Source organism: Cryptomeria japonica, chromosome 11, assembly GCF_030272615.1.
Source record: "Cryptomeria japonica chromosome 11, Sugi_1.0, whole genome shotgun sequence".
In the NCBI taxonomy this organism is placed as follows: domain Eukaryota; kingdom Viridiplantae; phylum Streptophyta; class Pinopsida; order Cupressales; family Cupressaceae; genus Cryptomeria; species Cryptomeria japonica.
In genome coordinates this window covers 526,343,181-526,367,585 of record NC_081415.1, presented here as the reverse complement: position 1 = coordinate 526,367,585, position 24,405 = coordinate 526,343,181, and the positions used below count along the sequence as shown (strand labels likewise).

At 35.3% G+C, this 24,405-nt stretch overlaps 1 protein-coding gene and 1 long non-coding RNA gene across 2 annotated transcripts in view; both read left to right on the top strand.

Annotated features, from left to right (window-relative positions):
• The window catches only part of LOC131050877 (translocase of chloroplast 34, chloroplastic), a 36,388-nt gene that overhangs the window by 5,492 nt on the left and 6,491 nt on the right, over positions 1-24,405 (top strand). Inside the window, exon 6 of the mRNA XM_057985174.2 lies at positions 23,899-24,036. Coding sequence (XP_057841157.2) covers positions 23,899-24,036 — 138 coding nt within the window. The remainder of the gene's footprint in view (positions 1-23,898; positions 24,037-24,405) is intronic.
• LOC131050878 (uncharacterized) lies at positions 1,030-9,661 on the top strand. The gene is made up of 3 exons (XR_009107050.2): positions 1,030-2,417; positions 2,537-2,678; positions 9,412-9,661. It is a non-coding gene; the product is annotated as an uncharacterized LOC131050878 (long non-coding RNA).

Below are 24,405 nucleotides of genomic sequence, written 5' to 3'. Positions count from 1 at the left end.
CAACAAATTAGGGTTAGGGTTATATCTTATCAAATAAATATCTCTTTAATAACATGATTTTGGGTTTGAAATATATATATTAGGGCTAGGCAATATTGCATCATATTCATAGAGTACAATCACATTAGGGTTTGGGGGAAGAGACATGATGGGTCCGCCTGAAGCCATTTTTACACCAAGCCAAGAGTGGATGTCTACTACAGCCCGCTTGCTTGCTTGGCGGCTTGTACTTGCTTTCCCCATCAATGTCTCATCCCTCTAAAGACAGTTACCATCTTGCAGAGTTGGGCAGGGGTTGTAAGTGAGTTAGTTGGTTCTCTATGTAAGTGCCCTCTGGTCCTAGAAGCCATCATGGTCAACTCTATAACGGCCTACATACTTAGCCTTGTATGCCCCTTTTGCTTACAACCCAGGCCCTTCCTGCAAGATGGGTTTGAGACAATCAGGCATTTCTCTCATATTCAGTCATCATAGGCAGCATTGTATGCCCCTTTTGCTTACAACCCAGGCCCTTCCTGCAAGATGGGTTTGAGACAATCAGGCATTTCTCTCATATTCAGTCATCATAGGCAGCATAGTCATTATAGGCAGCGTTGACCTACATATATGACAATTAAACATATCCTATATTCTACTACATGAATATACATTTAAGCATAATTTATTATGCATAAGCCATAAGTAAGTAGGTATACCTTAATTGATTTGAGGAGAGAAGTGCTGTGGTGAGCAGATCTGATATAATATCAACCGTCTGCCTTGGATCTGAAAATGAATCTGTTCAACTTGTATGAGTCAACCTTAACTGTTGCTCTCTAATGCTCCAATCCCTTTTTGGGGACTAAATGCCTTGATCTGTTTCTGGCTAAGTTGCCGGTCTCGGTTCGGAATCAGATTCTGGTTTGCAAATTCGTTCAATTTTTTTTTGGGGTGGGTTCGGGTTCGCTTTGGGTTCATCTGTACAAAAACATATAAAAATATTAAAAATAAAAAATAAAAAATATATACATATATGCAGCAGCAAATAAATAGCAAAAGACACCACCATATATATTAATGTTGTAGACTTTTAGTCCAAATGGCAAATAACATAGCAAATTGCCAAGATACATCACCATATCAATGTTTAAGTTAAAAAATATTAATGTCAACATTAACAATCATCCATCACTGATCAAATATCATCAAAAGTCATTAAACATATTATTATCCTCCTCTCGTGGCAAATTAGAAGCACAAACAGTGCCACTGGCAGTGGTACGAGCAATCGCAGCCTCAGGAGAAGCCTCATGATCACTAGGTAGCTCATCATCATGATCATCATCAACTCCAAGTGCATCAAGGCAGGCGATTGAATCATCCAACTCTGCATGCTCTGGTTCAGCATCCCAATGCTTTGACCAAAATAGGCAAAAAGAAACTTTAAAAAAATTTAAAAAATGTGTCAAATCACCCAAATTCTCCTCGGGTTCTGCTGCTGGGTTCAAAATTCTTTGGAAAGGTGCCGAAATTCTCCCCGGGTCCTGATGATCAAATCCACAGGGCAAAATACGAACCCTGGCCGAATTTTGAATGAATTTGCAACGAACCAGAATTTGCAGCGAATCGAACCCAAACCCAGGGAATTTGCAAAAGAATCTGGTAACTTAGGTTTCTGGTTTGAATATTCTGATCTGATCTTTCTTGATGCTTGATGCTATATTATTTTATGTGTGATCTTCCCTTTTCACAACAAATTAATTTTTAATTATAGAACTTGGTCTGCTGTGCAAATGATTGTAAACCCTGCTTGTATTCTTATTCTTCTTGTTGATCCCCTCTTGATTGGGTGCTTTGAGGTACTCTTATATCCCTCGCTGGCCATTGGGGAGTCATGACCCCTCTCCACGGGTTGTATTGCTAATGAAGGATGTGTCCTTTGGTGGCTCCTCTTTCTGAGTTCGTGAATGACTAAACAAGGATAATCACCTCAGCTAATTATCGTGAGGGCTAGGCAACAATAACCGGCCCTTAATTAATCATTCCTGAATGAATGTAATATTTGTGAGAACCAAACAAGGGTGATCACCTTATCTCAATCAGTTTCTGAAGAATATATTCGCTGCATTGATTAATCCCGATTTATGTGATAGGCAATTGCGTTCTTTATGAAATTGTGTAGTCTTACTCTGTAAGACAATTTCATATGCAAGTTTTCTGTTTGTGAGAGGGATATCAGATTGGGGGCCATGACATAAAACTTTAATAGAAATTGCGAAGTATGGGATGATTTGGACAAGTTGGCCATTCTGAAAAAAATTGTTTCAGATTTTGTATCCATGATTAAAGCTGATATTATAACTCTTCATCAACACAGGCTAAATAGAATTACAAGGGTGAGGATGTGTGCTAGCCAAACAAGGTCAATCACATGCAAGGTGTGTAAGATCCCTTACCCAATATCGCCCATACTTCCCTATTTCTTCCGTTCCAAAACTTCTGAGTTGCAGGTTTGTGTAAAGTTTGAAAATTTCGATTTAATATGGAGTTTATGCAGCACTCAGAAGTGAACAACAGTTGCGTACAGCCAGCAAAGAAAGTATTCCAGATTGTATTACCCAGAAATGGATCTCTCCAACATACTATGCCAGAATAATAGGAGTCCCTATTTCATCTATTCCAAAACTTCTGAGTTGCAGGTTTGTGTAAAATTTGAATTTTTCGATTTAATATGGAGTTTATGCAGCACTCAGAATTGAATAACAGTTGTGTACTATTAGAATATTTAATTATATTTTAGTCACCTATATTTAGTTCCTTGTTTAATGGTCATTTAGCTTCTTAGTTAATTAGCTTTTAAGCTTTATTTAGCATTTAGCTTTTTCTTTTTAGTTAATTAGCTTTTAAGCTTTATTTAGTGTTTAGCTTTTTAGTAGTTCACTTTAAACGATTTGTTCTTAATTTAGAACGTCATCCTTGTAATCTTTTTATATACGTTTGTATATTGTTGAATAGATTATCCGATTATTGAATCATTCATTCAATTTATTTTTCCTGGTATCAGAGCGGATCGATGGGATTCTTTAAAGTTTGGCGAATTTTTTAATAAAATTTCATGGCCTTCTTTCTGGAATATTTTTCAGATTTTTTTTATTGTTTTTTTATAAAAAAACGATTTTTCTTTTTTGAAGGCTTTTTGAGGGTTTCAAGGGTTTCTAGTTCGTGGGCAAATTTCTTTGTGTTGGGCAGCAGTTCATGTTTTTTTTAGGGTTTTGGTTTTCGTGCCTGCAACCTGGAGGTTTTTTTTTTGCAGATTGAAAATTTTCCTAGGGTTTTTGCAATTTTTGACTAGGGTTTTGACCCTTCAGTTCAAGTCGAAATTTTATTCTAGTTGCAGATTCTTGGTGGGTTTTTCAAGACCTCAACTGGGTCATCATCATATTTTCTGGGTGCATCGTTTTATGTGCCTCGATTTTTGGGCCATCGGATTTGCATTTTGATTTCAGATTCTCGATGGGTTTTTCGAGAGCTTTTTTGGGTTAGTCTCAAATTTTTCTGGGTGCCTTGTTTCGATGCCTCGAATTTTGTGCTAGCGAATTTGCCTTGGAATTTAAAAATAGTCAGTGATTTCTGCTGATTCTATGGACGTCAGGAATTTTGGTGTCTTCTGGGTGCCGTTTATGTTGTACATCCGACCTAGGTTTCTGCCTCTATTTTTTTTTGCTTTTTTTTTTGGAAAAAAAATCGTCAATATTTTTTCTGTTTTTTTACAAAAAAATCAGAGGCATTTTTTTATTTTCAGCAAATTATAATTTTTTTCTAATTATTTTCAGGAAAAATTTCAGGTTTTAAGTTTGCAGAAAATTTTAATTTCTTGGTTTCTTCCAAACCTCAAAATTCGCGCCTTAGAATTTGTGCTAGAATTCTCCTCCAGGGTTTCAGATTTTTTGTGCCGCTACTTTTATTTTGATTTTTGAATCAGATTCTTCTGTCTCATGCTTTCATTAGGTTGACCTTGTTCAACCTCCATTTTTGTGATGGCATCTTTGACCAACATCATGTCGGAACACAGTCAAAAGTTCAACAACTGCCACAACACCTGGAAACAGTGCATGTTCACGATATCTGAATATCGTTACCTTTATCAGATTGATTTAGGCCAGACCTCATCTTACAGGTCCCAAGGTTTTCACATTTTTTTCCACAAAAAATCATGGGAGGGTTTTCACGATTTTTTTCTCAAAAATTGTTCACAGGGTTTTGTTGTGACGTTTTCACACATCACCCCATTGCAAATGGGGACCCCTGCTTTTTGTTTTTTAGGGTTTTGTCGGTTAGCCTTTGCATTTTTGAGTGTTGTCGGGGAGATCATGGATAGCAGGTCCTGTTGGAGTGAAGTCCTGATCCTGAAATTTTGGCTAAGTCTGGAATGTCCTGATCCTGAAATTTGACTAAGTCTGGAAACTGAAAAACCTCAAAAAACTAGATTTTGTAATATAACTCCTGGAGGTCTGAAACCACTCTCAAACATCCTGAAAGTATATATGGAATATAACTTAAAGTATAAGTGACATTTCAAATGTCTCTTATACTTAAATGTTATATTCCATAAAAATTATCCTGTCGGAGAGTTCGAAAAGTCAAATTTCGCTCCTGTCCTTCACTAAGGATCCAGAGCGCATAACGCTCCTGTCCCTCTCCAAGGGACCAGAGCACAAATGTTATTTTATGCATATTTGTCACTGACTTTTCTATTTTGTTTTGTGCAGGGTCTTTCGGAATGATAATTGGACATGACTTGATACTTTTGAAGATTTTGAAGGCACAAAAATGGTGAATTTTGAAGGTTAAAGGAAAAAGTGCTCCTGTCCCTCACCAAGGGACCAAGGCAAAGTGCTCCCGTCCCTCACTGAGGGACCAGGGCAAAAAGACTTATTTGAGTCATTCTAGGCTTTGTTTGGTCAAATTAAAACATCAAAGGCATGGTGGATGGCGAAATGAACGTGATAGAGCATCCAGACTTGATCAAAAACGATGAAATGATGAAGTTTTTGCCTAGAAGGTCAAAAGTGCTCTTGTCCCTCACTGAAGGACCAGAGCGCTTTTCTCTATATGCCGAATTTTAGACCTTTTTTGGACATTAACTCTTATTCGTAGCGTGAAGTAAGATGAAATCTTCCCTAGCAAAGGAATTTCGGGGTGAAAAGTGAGACAATTTGGCTTAGAAGGCAAAAAGTGCTCCTGTCCCTCACTGAAGGACCGGAGCACTGAATTTCAAATTTGCACTATTTTTGCAAGATCAAGACAATTTTACGATTTGAAGAGGTCAAGGGAAGCATGTTTTGTCCATTGAATATAATTTAAGTGGTCTACAAAGGAGTAAATGAACCCAAGTGACAAAAAGTGCTCCTGTCCTTCACTGAAGGACCATGACACTTTTTCAAGTTTCTCCTCTTTGTTTGATATTTTATGGCAAAACTTGACTTGGATGGGAAGGACGAAGGATGTTTTATGCCTTGGACGCGATTGAAGGTTTAAAAGAACAAAGAAATACACCAAGATGCAAAAAGTGCTCCCGTCCCTCTCCAAGGGACCAGAGCGATTTTCCAAAAAGTGCTCCCGTCCCTCTCCAAGGGTCCAGAGCGATTTTCCAAAAAAGTGTAAATTTCCTGCAAGGCCAAGGCAAGTTTGTGATTGAAATGAATGGAAGAGGACATGATTAGCCCATTGAAGATAATTTGGGAAGCTAGCAAAGGACGGATAAGCTTGAAGTTGAAAAAGTGCTCCTGTCCCTCACTGAAGGACCAGAGCGCTTAACATGTTATCTAGCCTTTCTCACCAATTTTGGACAAATTGAGGCCAAGGCGCAAGTTTGAAAAAGTGTTTAAAATGCCTTGAAGTGGAATTGAGATGTGAGAGTTGCAAATTTTGATGACAACTGGCAAAAGTGCTCCTGTCCCTCACCAAGGGACCAGGGCGCAATTTCCAAATATGACCATTTACCTTGCATTTTGAAATGTGATATTCTACGCCTGGAGGATAATTTGAAGTTGATATGATCAAGAATTCATGCAATGGACTCAAAAGTGCTCCCGTTCCTCACTGAAGGACCAGGGCGCTTTTTATGAAACAACAAATTCCCTCCGAGATTATGCTAAGGCAAAGTTGTGTGAGATGGGAAAGATCTTCTAAAGCATGGTGAACAAAGGTTTGACTTCAAAAAATTGAGAATCCTAGCCTAAAAATGAAAAAGTGCTCCTGTCTCTCTCCAAGGGACCAGAGCAAAGTTAATGGCATTCATTATTTTTTACCATATTTGGGCGTTAATATCCTCCAAAATTGCATTAAATGCCAAATTGCTAACTTTGAAATATTTGAAAAAAATTAAATCACATTGGCATTTAATAAATTAATTTTGGGCCTCAAAAAATTGAATTTCTATTATAAAGGCATTTAAAATTAATTTTTTTGAAATAAAAAATTAAAAGTTGAGCGCACAAGGCATTTTTTTGTCTTTATTTATCAAGTCGGCCTTCTTCTTAGTGTTTTTTATATTTTATTTTAAGGCTTATTTGCTAGGTCGGCCTCTTGGAGGAAAGAAGGTGAGCGCTCTATATAATAGGGGGGGCATTGTTTCAAGTTCAAATCATTCATTCATCCCTTATAAAGTGCGAAAGTGTGGAGACTAAGGAGGGCGAAATTCATCTTGAAGGCTATTGGAGAGGTGAATTTCTTGCTAGATTGGAGGATAATTTCCAGATTTTTGGAAGACATTTGAAGGCGAATTTCCAGATTTTTGAAGAGGCTAGTGGAGTTTATTTTTTTTCAAACTAGAGGAGGCGTACTTCATCCAAGGAAGGACTATAAATCTTGCCCAACAAAATCTGGTCCTCTTCCTTCATTTTTCAAGGTTTTGTACTTAAATACTCAAAGGGAAGGTATGAAGAATCATTTTTTGAAATTCTTATTCAAGACTTATTATGATCCCATTGCAATTTTGTAAAGTCTAAGTCTTGAAGATCCAAATTCCATTCATTATTAATTTGAAAATGTGTAGTTCTTGATTTATCATGACTTTTTTCAAATTAATATCTTAAGTTTTACCGTTGAAAGGTCTTAAATTTCATGCTTTGAGGTTTGATGCTCAAAAGACTAACTTTAATATTTTGTGTAGGCATCAAATGGAGATCCCGGAGTTGTAAAATCAAGCCAGATCAAGGACGGTCTCCTCCAAGAAGATCAAGCAAGGACAAGGGCGACCTCCTCCAGTCTAGCATCGACAAGGATGGCTTTCTTCGATCAAACATCAACAAGGGCGACCTCTTCCAATCCAACATTCCAAGGCGAGGTACATCAATCATCCTGCACATCAGAGACAAAAGAAATCGGAGCAAAGGGTTCGTTGAAGAAGCAGATAGTTCCAGATGAATTAATTAAAGCTAGCTTCTCAACAACATCAAGTTGAATATCTACCAAGTTACAAGTGTCAGACGAGGTGGCATCCTAGTCATCACTTCTCTAGTCAGTGTGATCCACCTCAGCATGTCTAGATTCAATGTACCTAACTCATGGAAGGTGGCACAAACTTCGATGTACCTACCCCAGCTATCCATTGGTGGAATTTTCCAGAGAGGACATGTGTCCAATAAATGCAATTTTATCATTGGTCAAGCATTAAATGTTATGTAATGGTTGTAACAAACCCTAATTAGGGTTTTCATTATTGAATCTTGGCCATTGATCTCAAATTGATCTTAGCCATCGAATTGTATTGTGGGCACTATATAAGTCCCGACTCTTCATTTTGTAAAGGGAATAGTTGGAAGCAGTTAGAAGACAGATAGAGAGTAGTTAGAAGGTGATTAGCTCGTTGATAGAATAGCAATTAGAGTAGAGTAGAGAGAGAAGGCAAAGATTGTTGCCAAGATGTTGTTGTAAGAGACTTGTAACTTCATTGAAGAAATGGTGAAATTTATGGGTCGATTCGACAATTTGCATGGTCTTTATACTTCTTATATTTGATTTCATGTTATTAGATGAATGGAAGAAATGTGCTTGATTGATGGTGGAATTCGTATATCCATACTACTAGCAATTTGTTGATTGCAGACTTGCCTTGTGTAGTCAACTGGAATCATTCAGCTTAAGCTTAACTTTAGTTGTCGCTTCTTCATTGATATGCATCAACCTGATGGTGTCTATGCCTGCAGTGATGATTTGAACATCATAAAGCTTTCCTTCGAAGATCGCACTAACCTTGTGGAGATGGTCCAACGATGTCAAAACAAGACTTAGTTAGAATTTCATCAAAGATCATTCATTGCTCCTACATTCTTAGTATTAGGATTAGATCCTCTCCTCGCCCTCGTCTTTTTTCCTTTTTTTTAAAGCTAGTAAGAGCTTGTGTTCCAACAATATTCAAAGCAAATCAAAAGTTCAATCATCAAATGTAAGTCCCCTTGTGATTCCAGCAAATCACATCATACCACAGAGAGCTTATCCACACGTAGAGATCCTACAACGAAGAACCTTGGAGTCATTCTGATTGATCCTTTTCCGCGATATCTTCAGCAATCAGAGGCTTTACTCAAGAGAGGATAAGGTACCTTTGGGTATTTTATTCTGTGTTTGATAGTGTACAAAATACACGTCAACAGGTTTATAATTTTCCCTTAAAAATTATCTCATTTGTAATTCGCGATATTCGCGTAAGATTTTAATTATCTGGGTTTTACCGTTTTTTTCCACAAAAATGATGATTTGTAACCCCTTAGATTTCTTGGTTTTTCGATTTTATCCTCAAAATCGTAAATTCTCTTTTCGAGGGTTTGACAGTTTTTTCCTCAAAATCGTGCTTTGTTGCAGTTAGTTTGGGTTGTACCTTCTAGGGCGAACATCTGCAACCGTGGTATCTTGCAATCAGTTTTGGAGTTGGTACTCTTCTGCAAAAGGGTTTGCCGATTTTTCCTCAAAACTGTGGTTTCGGGTTTAAGTTTGGTTACCCAACATCAGGTTGGATGGATTCTGGTATTCTTAGGCATTAACACTTTTCAGATCTAGGGAGGGTCTCCACCGCAGCAGAGTGTTCTTTTCGTTTGTGATCAAAAGACCTGTAGTGTCTTCTGTAGGGTAGTTAGTTGATAGAATGACCATTAAGGGAGGGTATTAGAATATTTAATTATATTTTAGTTACCTATATTTAGTTCCTTGTTTAATGGTCATTTAACTTTTTAGTTAATTAGCTTTGAAGCTTTATTTAGCATTTAGCTTTTTCTTTTTAGTTAATTTGCTTTTTCTTTTTAGTAGTTCACTTTAAACGACTTGTTCTTAATTTAGAACGTCATCATTGTAATCTCTTTATATATGTTTGTATATTGTTGAATAGATTATCCGATTATTGAATCATTCATTCAATTTATTTTTCATGTACAGCCAGCAAAGAAAGTATACCAGATTGTATTACCCAGAAATGGATCTCTCCAACAAACATACTATGCCAGAATAATAGGAGTCCCATGACTAGGTAAGGAGAAAGTGCAACACCATTATCCAGAAGTCCATGGCAATAGCAGGGATGTATCCGCACCCAGCATACAAGGTTCAAACATTAACATAACCCACATGCCATCATGCTCATAACTGGATATTTATCAAATTGACCCCTATAGATTGTCATGTGCACACAGATATACTTCCAGATTTGTCTGAGATAATATAATTGCAAATATATTTATTACTGAAATTTGTCTTCAAAGGAAGACTCTACAAATTTGCTGACCTGCAATCACTCCATGGAGAAGGGTTGGGTTTTTGTCCAAATCTTCAAGCTCCAAGGGTTTGTGTCCTCAGAAATTTCACTCCTCCCAGGAAAGGAAATAAATTACATATCAATTTAATAACAATCTGAACATGTTCAATTCATCCACAAACCCTTCTTTATAAAGACTCCCATCAGTCTTCTAGAAGATAGGCCTACATTTAATGCTTGAGGCTGAGATGAACATTATTAAATAAAGTGACAATTAATATTATTTTATTCAATTTTATAACTTTAAGTAATTAATGTTAAATTATACTTTTGAAATAATATTTATTTTTGGACAACTTAATTAATTAATTTAATTCATGTCACTTTATCAAAATTGGGGACATTACAAGGTGTCTGAGAATTGGGCATAAAAACTCCATTTTACTTAGTCTTAAATGGAGTCAGTGAGGCACCAAGTAACTGAAATCCACTTTTTCTAGTGTAACTCACATACAGTCAGTGAGGCTTACTGAATTTGGTCAAATGTACATACTGATACAGATATTTACAATATATAGATAATTGCAAGGGAGACAATAATTAGAAGCACCATTTCTGCTATTTTCTCTGTACTGTGGATAGGAAGTTGTTCCCAAATTCTACATGGGACAAAGGGAGTCTTCTACAGAATCTGAGTTGGAGAACCACTTGTCTGATGTTGGCAGAGTGCCTTTGTGGACAAAAGATGGTGTGTGTTAGTTATGATTCTGATTCTCCGAACGATAGTTGGAAATTTCCAGGAGTTGTCCTGGGATAAGTGATGGGAACCTCCTCCATAAACTCTTGCATCTTTTGCTATGAATTCCTCAACTTTGTGCAATAACAATTTATAGTATTCTTTTGTTAAAAACATTAATGAATCCATGCCCATAGCTCAATTTTCTCTGATCCATCGAATCTAGAAAAGACATAATTTTCATTGGAGGCTGACTTTTTACTCTAGAATAGCTATTACTTTTGAGCAGCATGGAAGTCAAATCTCAATATGAAATGATTTCTGCATAGTAAATAGCCTTCAGTCAAAAGCTCTCTTCAAGGTAAACTATGATGACTATGAAATGGTTCAGCTGTATGCAAAGTTTAATGAAGACAGTACATTGTTCATGTTGAGCAGAGTAGTGGTTCGGGGTTATCTGAATCAATTCTTTCTCATACTGTTAATATTTTGAAGCAAAGATTGGTAACTTTCTACTATAATTAATCTGTGGTTTCTTTTAGCTCTTTCTTTCTGTGTCCATTATGTATATGCTGTTATGTTTCATAAGCTGGCATTTGCGCATCTCTTGTATCATTGATCTTGGTCAGGTTTAATAAATGAGCAGTCTTTTAGGTACCAAAACCAAGTTTCTGCAATCCTAGAACTTCTTTTCACCTTCAAAGCTAGGGATATGTTGTCAACAAGGTAAAACAGGCATTCATCAACAAACTATAGACAGTTTAAGGCCTTTGAATGAGAGTGGGCAATCTCTCCTACACTTTGGGCTTAGCTTAAACATGGGGGGCTAGAGGTATACCTTAACATGTATTTAAATTAGCTATAATATAACACGACTATAACAAACACCAGCTATACCCAAATGTACACTTAACCCTAGTTTCTGTCACTAAGTTGAAATCAATTAGCTGTAAAAGACTGCATGTGCACTTGTAGATGACAACTGTATTATAATTTTTACAATGTTTTCTTTAATGTTTCATACACAGCGGAAAGGTGTAGATATATTGAACACAATTCTCTAAGTATCTAACATTTAGGACAGCTTAAAATAATACCCTACTTAATAGTGCTGAATCATGAACAACATCCATAACTTAAACTAAAACTAATCTACTCCTACGACCAATTGGGACAAAGATGTTTAAATAAAAATGTTTGATCTTGAACTGATATGAACCATTGCTTACTCCATTGGGCAACAGAGTTGTGAGTAGCAAAGCAGAAGGAAATACATCAGGTAAAATATTAATTGCACTAGGTTAATAGTCATATGAAAATTAGAGATTATGTTTTTGCAATAAACATGCATAACAATCCATAATCAGAACTACAAGGACCCATACAGAATAAAGGAATGATTATTACAAAGCATTTGTAATATGTTGGTTGCTGTCACACACATACCAAATCTTCATTACATTCATGCCAACAAATGTGGCCAAAGAAAACATATTTGTGATTAGATATTTGCTGGATTCACCATAATCAGCAGTAGAGACATCCATTACAAAAGAAGATGTGCTTTACAAAATTCTTCCTACGTTTTACAAAGTTTATCCCTTCATCAATAGTTCAAAGCATGGTAGCATTAATCATTTGGGGAATTAATTGGCAAACCAAAAGTATGAGATTTTTTTTAAAATTGGGGAAGAAGTCGGAAAAAAATTGGATTTAAAACAAACGTAAAAAATTAAGGAAAAGCAATCAAAAACTACATTTTTTTAATATTTAAGGGCTTTTTCATAGCATAGAGATATTGTAAGCAAACAAAAAAGAGACTTCAACACATGAATTACAAAGTTGCATGGACATGGATACAGCTAAGGTAAGGTACAGTATCTGATATGGATATGGCTATTTTTCAAGACCAACTAAATGGATATATATATTAAATATAATTTCAAAATATACTAACAATGTTAACAGTTAAGAGTTATATTTTATATATATGTATATTTTTTAATAATATTTAATATATTTTATTTTAATTTTATATGCAGATTTAAATATTGAACTATTATTTGTAATTTTATTGTTATTTTTTATTATATTTAATATATATTCTTAACTATTAATTGTTTTTAATATATTAAATATAATTCAAAAATATATTAACAATGATTAATAGTTAAGAGCAATATTTTATATATATGTATATTTTTTAATTATATCTAATATATTTTATTTTCAGATTCAAATATTGAATTATTTAACTATTATTTATTGTCAATATTTAATTATATTATATTTATTTATTTTAATTTTTAATTTAAATGTAAGGGTGATTTTATTTAACTATTTTTAAATTTATATTGATTTTAATATTAAAATCGCACTAAGTATATTACATATTAATAAAATTATAATATATTTTATTTTAGTTTTATATTCTGATTTAAATATCAAAATATTTAATTATTATTTATCGTCAATATTTAATTATATTATATTTTATTTATTTTAATTTTTAATTTAAATGTAAAAGTGAATTTTTTTTTAACTATTTTCAAAACATTGAAAGTTATATTCATTTTAATATTAAATTCGGACTAAGGATATTACATATTAATAAAATTATAAATCTTACCCTAGAAATTAAAAATGGAAACTATGATTTTGGTTGAAAATAAATTAATTTTTTTTTTCAAACCTGCTTGTCTTGTGTGTTGCTGAGTAGATTTACTCGAACAGACACTTGGATGCTGAATAAAAATGTAGAAAGACATGCCGTTAACCTGCAACCCCACGCCGATGGTCTTTTTTACACATTTTCAGGCCTTTTCATTGCGTTTTAGGGTTTTACTGTGGGTTTCTCTGTTTGTGATTTTTTCCCTGATTATTCTTACGATTTTTTCACGATTTATCAAGAAAAAAACGTGAAAAAACCGTTGACTGATTTTATGCAATTTTTGGGGGAAAAAATTGTGAACCTTCCCTATTGCCTATCAATCGCGACTGATCGTGATTTTTTCCCAATGTTTGCTTCTATGGTTCAAACCTTCAATGTTTGATACCCTATAAATAGCTTGAGGCATGTAGAGACTGAAAAATTGGTTTTGCGATTAACCCTCTGAATGAACTACAAATTGGAATATAAAATATCTTTTGTTTTTTTAGAGTCCAGCAACTTGTGGGAGCCTCGGGACTATAAAATCATTCATGATTTAAGGAACCCACCATACTCTGTTTGTAGTCAGTCACACATCACAATTTGTGTGAAAACTGCCTTAAAACAAATTGAAATCTATGTGGGAGGCATGGAAGAACACACCACGAATTTGCAAATCACTTATTTATTCAACACACCTCTAGATTTGATGGGTTAAGGTATGGTTGATTTTAGAAATCTGTTGGAAATTTTGCTAGGGGATGGTGTGAATGCCACTGGGTCTAGAAACCCTAACCGTCATATTAAATGCAATATGGGCTGGTTATTACCTTTTATTTATTTTTAACCTGCATCTTTTTAATTAAAAAATGATTTACGACCACTATTTGATTTGATCTGTTGATCATTTTTTGTATTTTTGTGTTGTTTGTCTTATCATTGCATCTTGTAGGTAAATTCACAAGCTTTAGATGGGAAGTGGTTTTTGGGCAGGAGAAACCGTAATTTGGAAAGTTATGATGTCAAGTTCAACCCTAGTCATAAAATGGTCTTCTAGGTTTACAGGGAGGTAGGTGAGGTCAAACAGTAAAAATTGTGGGAGTTTCAGACTATCAGGGGTTGGGGATCGGGCTTGCCTCATGACAAGTATTGGGAGGGGGAAAGTTTAACTTGGTTAAAACAAAGGGAAAGTTGGACTTAAAGAAGATGGCATGATGGGAAGGGGAAATTTGATGGACCAGAAAAAGGTAAAGGGAATCAAACCTAGGTAGGATGTTACACTGAGAGGGGAAAGTTTATAAATCTATAGAAACAAAAGATGATCGGACTTGGGGTAAAAAGGCGTGCTTGCATGAGGAAGCCCAAAACTCTGATAACTAGCTAGATTCAGATAATTTGCCAAAAAATTATCAAGACTTAGAACTTTGATGGATTTCTTGTGACTGAGCACATGGGGGATGGTATAGGGCAACACTTAGGCATTTTTGACTCGTAGAAGACCCATTGACACTATCTCAGATAGATTATAAATGGTGGATTTTAAAAGGGTTAAGATACACAGAAGGGATGAGTCACAGCAAAAAATTGCATTATAGACTTGAGTTCCAACATAGTCTATAAGATGTATGGTCCTGTATAACTGCAAAAAATTATAATTGCTCAATTAATGGTGATAATTGTACTGACACTTTGGGACTCTTTCAAATGTTCTCTTAAATGCTACATTGTGGTTCATGAGGTAGCTTGAGCTCTAATGCTAATACTAGCATCAGATGGTGTTGTCTTGTTGTTAGCAATCTGCTTATTAAAGTGCCTGCTCTAGCACCAGTGCCAAATCTAGAGCTAGGTGGTGCTAGTACCGCAATACTTTCTCACCAATCCTTGCAAATGGAGCTAAATTTAGACAGCCAGCCTAAGGAACTTGATAAAAAAATGAATGCAGTCTTGTCTTAAAAAATAGGCTCACTTTGCACCTAGTTATGGGTGTTATTTGGTGTAAATTCATGCATTTCATTTATTCTTATCGACTATTATGTGCATAACTTCTACATGAATGGATTTTTTATTTTTTATCACTCTATCTGTCATGTCCCCTCCCTAATCATTATATATATAAAACCTAAATAAAATAATTATTACTAATTAATAGAATATTTATTCAGTTCTAAGAGATTTCCACAATCCATCATATAATTATCAAGAGTGCATTTCTGGATTCGATTGTGTGAAAGATTAATTGAAATTTTAACTTGTTTATTTATTAATATTATTATTTAATATTCATTAATGATAATATTCTGAAGATAGGCTAAACCATGACCACAGTGGCACTAATTGGGAAGAAGTCGATGTCTACTAAGTAGGACTGATTCTATAGACAAGCTATGTAATTATCGAAGTCAGTAATCTAAGAAAATTTAGAGATTATGTTTTCTAAATAATCAATTCTGGAGTAATGATCATATTATGAAGCCCATACCAGAACAGCAACACCCCCATGTGACTTATGCAGCGATCTGTTTAAATTTACTGTCAGCAAATCCAGAAATCCAGAAATGCACTCTTGATAAGAATATTTATTAATAAAAGATTAATTGAAATTATTAAATACTTGTTTATTTATTAATATTATTATTTAATATTCATTAATGATAATATTCTGAAGATAGGCTAAACCATGACCACAGTGGCACTAATTGGGAAGAAGTCGATGTCTACTAAGTAGGACTGATTCTAAAGACAAGCTATGTAATTATCAAAGTCAGTAATCTAAGAAAATTTAGAGATTATGTTTTCTAAATAATCAATTCTGGAATAACGATCATATTATGAAGCCCATACCAGAACAGCAACACCCCCATGTGACTTATGCGGCGATCTGTTTAAATTTATTGTCAGCGATTCATGGTCACAGATTACAAGAAGTAATCCTTAGTGGCAAATATGACATTAATGATATCATGATGTGGATTCAATGTCTGCAGTGATATACTTACCAATCAGCAACAAACAATCATAATCGCTACAAGTAAAAGTTACGGCGATCAGCAAGTAAGCAGATTACATATCATGTTATAAAGAATGATAAAATCATTAGTTAAGTCTTAGTCGATCAACTCAACTAAGCAAATACCAATATCGCCGCCAAAGAGAGGTCTAAGATCAACGTCTAACAAATTATTGAATAGTTAACCATAAGGGGTGCGGAGAAGAGTTTTATAGTAAGGGTGCGATGTAGAGTCACCACTCCTCCAATCTCAGCATTGATATTAAATGGAATCAATAATCATTTGAGGAAAATACGTTTTGGAAAAGGGAAAAAAAGGAAAATCTATAGCGATAAGAGACGGGACAGACCATGTGGGAGAACCCATGTATGTCATCATACTCAGAGTTATTATGAGCCGTGGAAATATGTCTGCATCTAGTATATATATATATATTTACATAGACTGCATTATTCCATACTTAGATGATATGATGATTAGGATTTGTCTTTCCGTGCAAATAATGACAGAAGATAATTATACGAAATTGGGCATAGTCCGTGCTTTGCCTCAACAGGAAGTCTTACAGACGTCGTTTCATTTTATCTATGATTCCCTCACGATACCTTGAAATTGGAAGAACAATTTAATACAGATGTCTGTAACTTTAAATAAACTTAATAAATAGTTTATGATTGGAGGCTGAACTGAAATAACTTTCTGAAAGCATAATAAAATAACGAACAAATAAAACTGCTTTTCCAGGGAGAGGGGATCTGTAGGGGGGTCGATGGCCCCCCTAAGTAATCCACCTTCTGTGTAGTAATGGGCCAGTAGGCCAGGAGGGCAAGTGACTGCTCCTGGGCTTGGGTCTGGTATGATGAACCACCTCTACCATCCGCTACCTCTTTGGATAGGGTGGAAGAACTAAATTAAGAAACCTAAATATACATTAATTTCTGAACAAATAATAACATGAATCTTCATGATCAGTTGTAACCATAAGAAAACAGTCTTTCTGTCTCCTGGCAAATCAACAATATGATAAGATAAAATCTGTAAATTATTTTCTTGATATTTATTATGCTGGTGTCTCTGATTATACTTAATTCTGTTATCTATTCCAGGCATTGTGTCTGATATTTTAAGCTAATAAGGTGCTTTCCACTGTTCTTAATCTATTCCGCTGTGTAATAAAGTAATATGACATACTAATATTTCTTTAATTAACTTCTTTGCTGTTATATAAGTATAGTTCCAGGGATGTTATAGACACTCTTTTCTTACTGTCTAATTTGTTTTCCTATAATCCGAACCCAGGCAAAACATTGTACTTGGTAATTAACAAGGGACATTACACTATCTTTCTTTAGTCTTTGATGAATTATATTTATGGATTTCCGATTTTGATCTCTTCTGTAACCCATTGAATCTTGCAAATAGTGTATTTCCCCCTATATTGCTCGTGTTATTTGGATGTGTTGATAGAGAAAGGTTGCTTTACTTTTGCATGTCTTGGACAAACAAGATTGGACTATTGGATGCACAGAGTACAGACATGCAACCCCTTAGGTTATCTTATCTTACTTACACCCTTAAAATATAGAGGCACTGGACCTGGCTTGCAATATACCAAGAATCTGATTTAGGGCTTTCAAAGCAAATAGATAACATGTTCTGCTTGTTTCCTTGAATTCTTCGACGAATTGCTCCCTCATTGTAGTCCTCCATATTGGGTAAAACATGTGGAGGGCAAGTAAACTCCCAGGTTTAACTTAATTTTGATACCTACATGTTCGGAGTTAAATTCAATGTTGATGGAGTATACAATTGGGTTGTCCAAGAGTTATATTTATGGAGACTTTTTTTTTGACGGTGAGAACAATATTTGCACTGATGAAAGTCATGTTACATGTTGAAAATCGGTGAGAATCTTACTCTTTCTGCCATCAGGAAAAATAATCTGAGTTAGCTGAAACTCAGTGGCAGTTCTTTGAAATCTTCAAGGATGAATATTATTTACTAAATAGCTTTGAAGAATGCATTATAAGATGATTCACAATCAGGTTTGGTGGACTGATGGCTAATTTAGCTGCACAAACGTTATCTAGTATTAAATTTATATATGCTGAATTAGTATTTTTTCTATGCATAATTGATCAAAGGGTGGCCATATTGTATTATTTACATGAAATTTGAGAAATAACATACAAACATGGAACTGAAGTCAAGATTAGCACATACACGAGTAACTACGGATTGAAACTTTAGCAAATGAGCTTCTTCAAATCCACTATTTATTGGAACCTATTGGGATGAGTTTGGTCTAGGACAAATTCATTCTAGTATGGCCAAACTTGTCTCTGTGATGTGCTGTGACAAACAGGATTTGAAGGAGCTTCATCAGACCTCCCTAATCATCCTAAATGTTTTACAGGGCTTAGTATCTGTTTCTTAACATTTTACTTCATTCCCTTATCTAATTACAACCTCAGAAAGATTATACTGCATGGAATTTGATTCTCTAAGGTCATACAAACCTTGTAATATTTACACAAGAGATATGACTTACATGATGGTGAATGCACATTACAACTCATCCAATTCATACCATAACTCAAGTTGACATTACATGCATTCCACCCACTTCCTACAAAGCTAGGAATCTGTGAGCTTAAGGAAAATGGGCTTCCTTACCTATTACCATGAGTTGCATCCATTTCCGTAGGGAGAAGTGCTGTTGTTGAAAGTTAATTTGAGAAGTTTTTATATATGGAATAATTATTAACAGATCTTCAGGCACACTGTTGAAGATTTATAGCTGCGATAGAGATCTAAGATAATATCTAACTCCTCCTCTCCATCGTGGAGTCTCTTCACTTTCCTATTGGTGACTCTTCCTCTCCCCCATGGAGTCTCTTCACTTCTCTGCCGGTGACTCTTCATGTCTATGTGGCTGACGGTGTAGTTGTGGCTGCCGGTGACTCTTCATGTCCCTATGGCTGTCGGTGAAGATGTAACTGTTGGTGGCTTTTCTTCTTCCTTCGTGGTGTCTCTTCACTTGCGATTCCGATTCTTTACATTCATTTCTCTTCTTCTTCGGCAGATGGATAGATATATATTGCTGGCTTCTCTCGTTTGGCTGTAGCAAGTTGAGAATATTGTGTATGTAGTATGTCAGATCAGATATATTATATGTTTTCTGTGTTCTGAATTTTCAGACTTATGAAGGTTTATAGAATGTATAAGAGATGTATCATTTGACTTCATTGTCAAGATTGATTTGTGGAGAATCCAACTTATCTTATTGAGATTGATAGTAATCTGAAACTATCAACAGTTGTATTCATTTTCAGAGATATAAGAAAGTTCATTTTTGAGTGGGCTGGGTTTTTCACCCTCAAGTGGAGGGTTTTCCCTGGATAAATTCTGTGTATTTTGTTTCAGATTTCTGTGTTGCTAAAACATTAACATGGTATCAGAGCCAGGTTCCTTCTATAGAGCCTAACCGCTTGAAGGTAGATCTTGTGCTTCAGAGGGAGTCTGACATATCGTTAGAAGTAACCTTGGACGAAGAGGTCAGAAGATTGATTTCAGCTTCAGAGGGAGCTTGTGGAAGCCTTACATTTCAGCTTTAGAGGGAGCTTGGCATTTCAGCTTTAGAGGGAGCTTGGCATTTTAGTTTCAGAGAGAGCCTGACATTTCAACTTCAGAGGGAGCCACGTCATCATGAAAATTTGGTTAATGCATTTTTCTTTGTGATGGAGAAATTTGAGGTGAAAGCCCTTGCTAATGAGTTCTTCTCTATGAGGGAGAAGTTCGAGGTGAAATCCCTTGTTAATGAGTTCATCTCTGCGAGAGAAGTTCGAGGTGAAAACCCTTGTTAATGAGTTCTTCTCTGCAAGAGAAGTTTGAGGTGAAATCCCTTGGTTAATGAGTTCTTCTCTGAGAGAGAAGTTCGAGGTGAAATCCCTTGTTCCACCCTTCGGGAGTAGCTATGATGAATCCACCCTTTGGGAGTAACCATGGTGGAAGTCATGTGTGTGACTTAATGACTTTATTTTCTGTTTTTCTGATTCACCCTCTAGGAGTAGCTATGGTGAATATTGTTATGCTGAGATAACATTTTTTATTTGAGAAAATCTGTGATGAGATTTTTTTTGTTGACATTCTTTTGGTTGCAGCTATGTGTACTTGTCATGTGATGACATTTTGAAGATCTCTCTCTTGCTAAGAGGGAGTGTTGAAGGTTTATAGCTGCGATAGAGATCTAAGATAATATCTAACTCCTATCCACTGTGGAGTCTCTTCACTTTCCTGTCGGTGACTCTTCCTCTCCACCATGGAGTTTCTTCACTTTCCTGTAGGTGACTCTTCCTCTCCACCATTGAGTCTCTTCACTTCCCTGCCGGTGACTCTTCATGTCCATATGGCTGTCGGTGAAGATGTAACTGTTGGTGTCTTTTCTTCTTCCTTCATGGTGTCTCTTCACTTGCAATTCCGATTCTTTATATTCATTGCTCTTCTTCTTCGGCAGATGGATAGATATATTGTGCTGGCTTCTCTTGTTTGTCTGTAGCAAGTTGAGAATATTGTGTATGTAGTCTGTCAGATCAGATATATTATATGTTTTCTGTGTTCTGAATTTTCAGACTTATGAAGGTTTATAGAATTTATAAGAGATGTATCATTTGACTTCATTGTCAAGATTGATTTGTGGAGAATCAAACTTATCTTATTGAGATTGATTGTAATCTGAAACTGTCAACAGTTGTATTCATTTTCAGAGATATAATAAAGTTCATTTTTGAGTGGGCTGGGGTTTTCACCCTCAAGTGGAGGGTTTTCCTAGGATAAATTCTGTGTATTTTGTTTCAGATTTCTGTGTTGCTAAAACATTAACACACAAGGGCAAGAAAGAATCAAATGTAGCACTTGAGATAACTTCTTATGAAAAGAAGCCACAAGAAGATACATACACTTTACATGTAATTGTGGAGAATACTGGAGCAATCAGAAAAATATTCATTACCAATAGAAGTAGAATTATCAACTCAATTTTAAAAGATACAAACATTCCAAGGAATCTCCCAGGCATATGTATTTCACAAAATATGGCAACAAATAAGAAATGCGAAGGTATCCTATGTGAAGGGTTTATTACAATCCAAAACATTGTTTGTAGCAGATCCAATTGTAGCATTATAAAAAATGTATGAATTTATTATAAGAAACTCCATTCGCATGGGATGCTGCATTAATCTGAGTAATCCACAAATGACGAAAATCTCTTCTGCTTAAGTCTATCTTGGTGAGCGGAAACTAATGCTCTCCTCTTCTGTTGGTTAGCGACCCTAAAAAGTTTTGAATGGGCTCTTCGAGAGCCTGATGCAAATGCAACAATCTTTTTTTGACATTTTTTAGCTATATATGCACGTTTAACTCTGGTCATTGAAGTTGATTCTTCATAAATGACTAATCTATTTTTTGATCAATCTATTTCTTGTTTGGCTTATTAAGAATAAAACTGATTTTTCTAGTGTATAAAATATAGATTCCAATGGCTTTTGCTACTCTAACCTTCCCAACCATAATTCTTTTCAGTTAGGCACCTTCCAAGTAGGCAAGGGATTGGACCTTGCATTTAAGTAAGAAAAAAACATATATATATATATATATATATATATTATGGATTTCTTCGTTTCTATGGTTCCTTATCTAATGACAAGGTCCTCTCTATATGCCGGAGCCCTAAGATATGAGATGAGTTATTTGGTAACTTGTATAGTTTACCATCTCTAGCTCATCTCTTCCCCCCCGAATTATCAAGTAAGAGAAACTTTCATGATAAGATTTATAGGTACAGTAACGACATGTAATTGTGAGAGTTGGCAAGGTATCTGACCTTTTGTCCGTTCTCGCAGCAATATAAACATAATCTCTTTATGTTTTTTCAATTTGCATTATTTCCTTGCTCAATGGGTTGATAACCATTCTCTACCAATGATGAAGTGCTTTTCATCCCACATCAAGGTGATTGGATTTGCACCAATGGAAACCATAAATTTCATCCCTGGTAAGAGTAGTTGATAGATCTGTACTTTTTAACAGAAGGAAAGTTCTTGTTAGAGCAATTTCCTGGTCCGATCTCTGTTTGTATCGGTGGAACTCCACACGGGGTCTGTGGCTTCATTCACCATACCCTCTCACCTCTCTCTCTTCTAGAGTTTGCCCCCTTTTCCATCTTTTCTAAAGTTGTGGGGTGCCTATCCAAACTATCCTCATGACCTAACTAGAGAAAGTGGGGGTTGCGTCCAAGGACCTATTACTTATCTAGAGAACCAGGTATGGGCAAATCTCTTCCCAAACTATGCTTGCAATTTCTATTGCACACAACTTTCTCCATGTATATTATTGGTTGCAGGAGGAGCTGTTTGAGGCACTTCACATTCAGTTCTAAAGCCAAGCCTTTCCAACAATGTGCCTTAGGGACCAAAATCTATGGCCATAACAAAGTGGCGGGCTTTTTCACCAGTTCATCATTTTTTCCACCCAAGGCCCTGAACCAACATGCCTAAATAATCTGTGGCACATAATACAAATTCACTGATCAAGAAAGAGGGTTGGTTGGTTGGAGCTGTCTATTAAAAATGCAAAAATTTAGGCAAATCTATTGACTATGCCATGAAACTTTGGGACTCTAACTCTAAATTATTGATGTGCTATAGCTGACTGAAGCAGTAAGAGGCATGTCTAGATCAAAACACTTTTAAGTACATTCTAGGGTTAGAGAGATTTGAGGGGTACTGACTTTGGGAACTATATGCCTTTTGTTTGCATTCTATCACATGGCAGACTATTGGACAGTTTTAGGTACTTTTAAATCTTCTGAAGTTAATTGTGCAGGATTCATTCACGTTTCCTTTTCTGCCAATACTAAGCTCATTCAGAGATGTCCACTCAGTGAAATGGAAGATGGAGATGTGTCTGACTGAGATTCCATTGTTTTGATTTCCAACTACAGTGGTTGATCCTGCAGGACTTCGAGCTAAAATCTCCCAGAGGGCTCCAATTGCTGAAGCTGAAATCTGTAAGGATCTAGGAGATATTTGATATCAAATAGGTGGGGGGTGACTGGTGCTAGGATTTGGTGGGTCCTCGTGTTTTGATTACTGCAGATATTTTCTTATGTTTTTAATATCACCAATATCATCATTCCGATTTTGAACCATTTGCATAGCAATTTGAACTTTTGTATGAGGGGCGCACCTTCGCATGCACAATCACATTTTGATATATTTTTTAAGTCTGTTATCATGCATTTGTTGTTGTGTATTTTGAAGTTAATTTCTTGTGGAGTTTAAAAATAAACTATTTATTAGTTTAGAAAGATTCTTCATTTAACAACTTTTATTTGATTAGTTTTTACTCAGTTTTTTCTTTAGAGGGAGTCAACTCCTACATCAGTCTTAAGATTTATCTCATAATTTTATTCTGGATACTAGCAGCTGAAAACGTACATATTTGCTTATGATTAGAATCCACATTTGTGGCTTGTATATGACATTGAGATTTAGCAGTTATTTTTTAACAACTTCTTTGTATTAATAAAAACAGTTTCTGACAATCATTGTTTCAAAATCCCTGAAAAATTATTACGGATAACTTATCCAATTTCTAGGAAGACCGAAAATTATTTGTTTCATATAAGGTTTATAACACTAGATTTTGTCTTATCACAAACTTATTTCCTTTTTGTTCTGCACTAAGTTTTTTCCCTTTCTTTTAAATGATGCAGATGAAGCTAATGCAGATGAAGCCTTTGTTATCTAATATACCTTTGATATCGAATTCCTGCAAAAAGGGTGCAACATTTGTATCAAATCTACCTTTGATATCAAATGTTCAGAGAAATATTGTAACATTGTCTGGGAAGGTAAGCAGGAGATTTCTTGTCCAATCTATGAAATTTTAATTACTGAACTAATTCAATGTGGGCATATTGGTGGAGGTCTTGTCACTATCTACAATGATTTTATGCAGTAGTACATACATCACTGTTTAGCCTTACAGCAGTTAGAATACAGTAGATTGGTTAACTTAGAGCACATATACCTAGATTCTGATTATGAATTTTAGAGGCATTTGAAAAAATATCATAGGAAATTAGAGATTTAATTGGACTCATTGCAGTATTAGATTCTTCAAGACACAGATGACTGACTGTATGAGACAGATAAGTTTTCTCTCATGTTATGTACTACAGCGATGAAGTTTTCACAGTGATGGCACAATATTGTCAGCA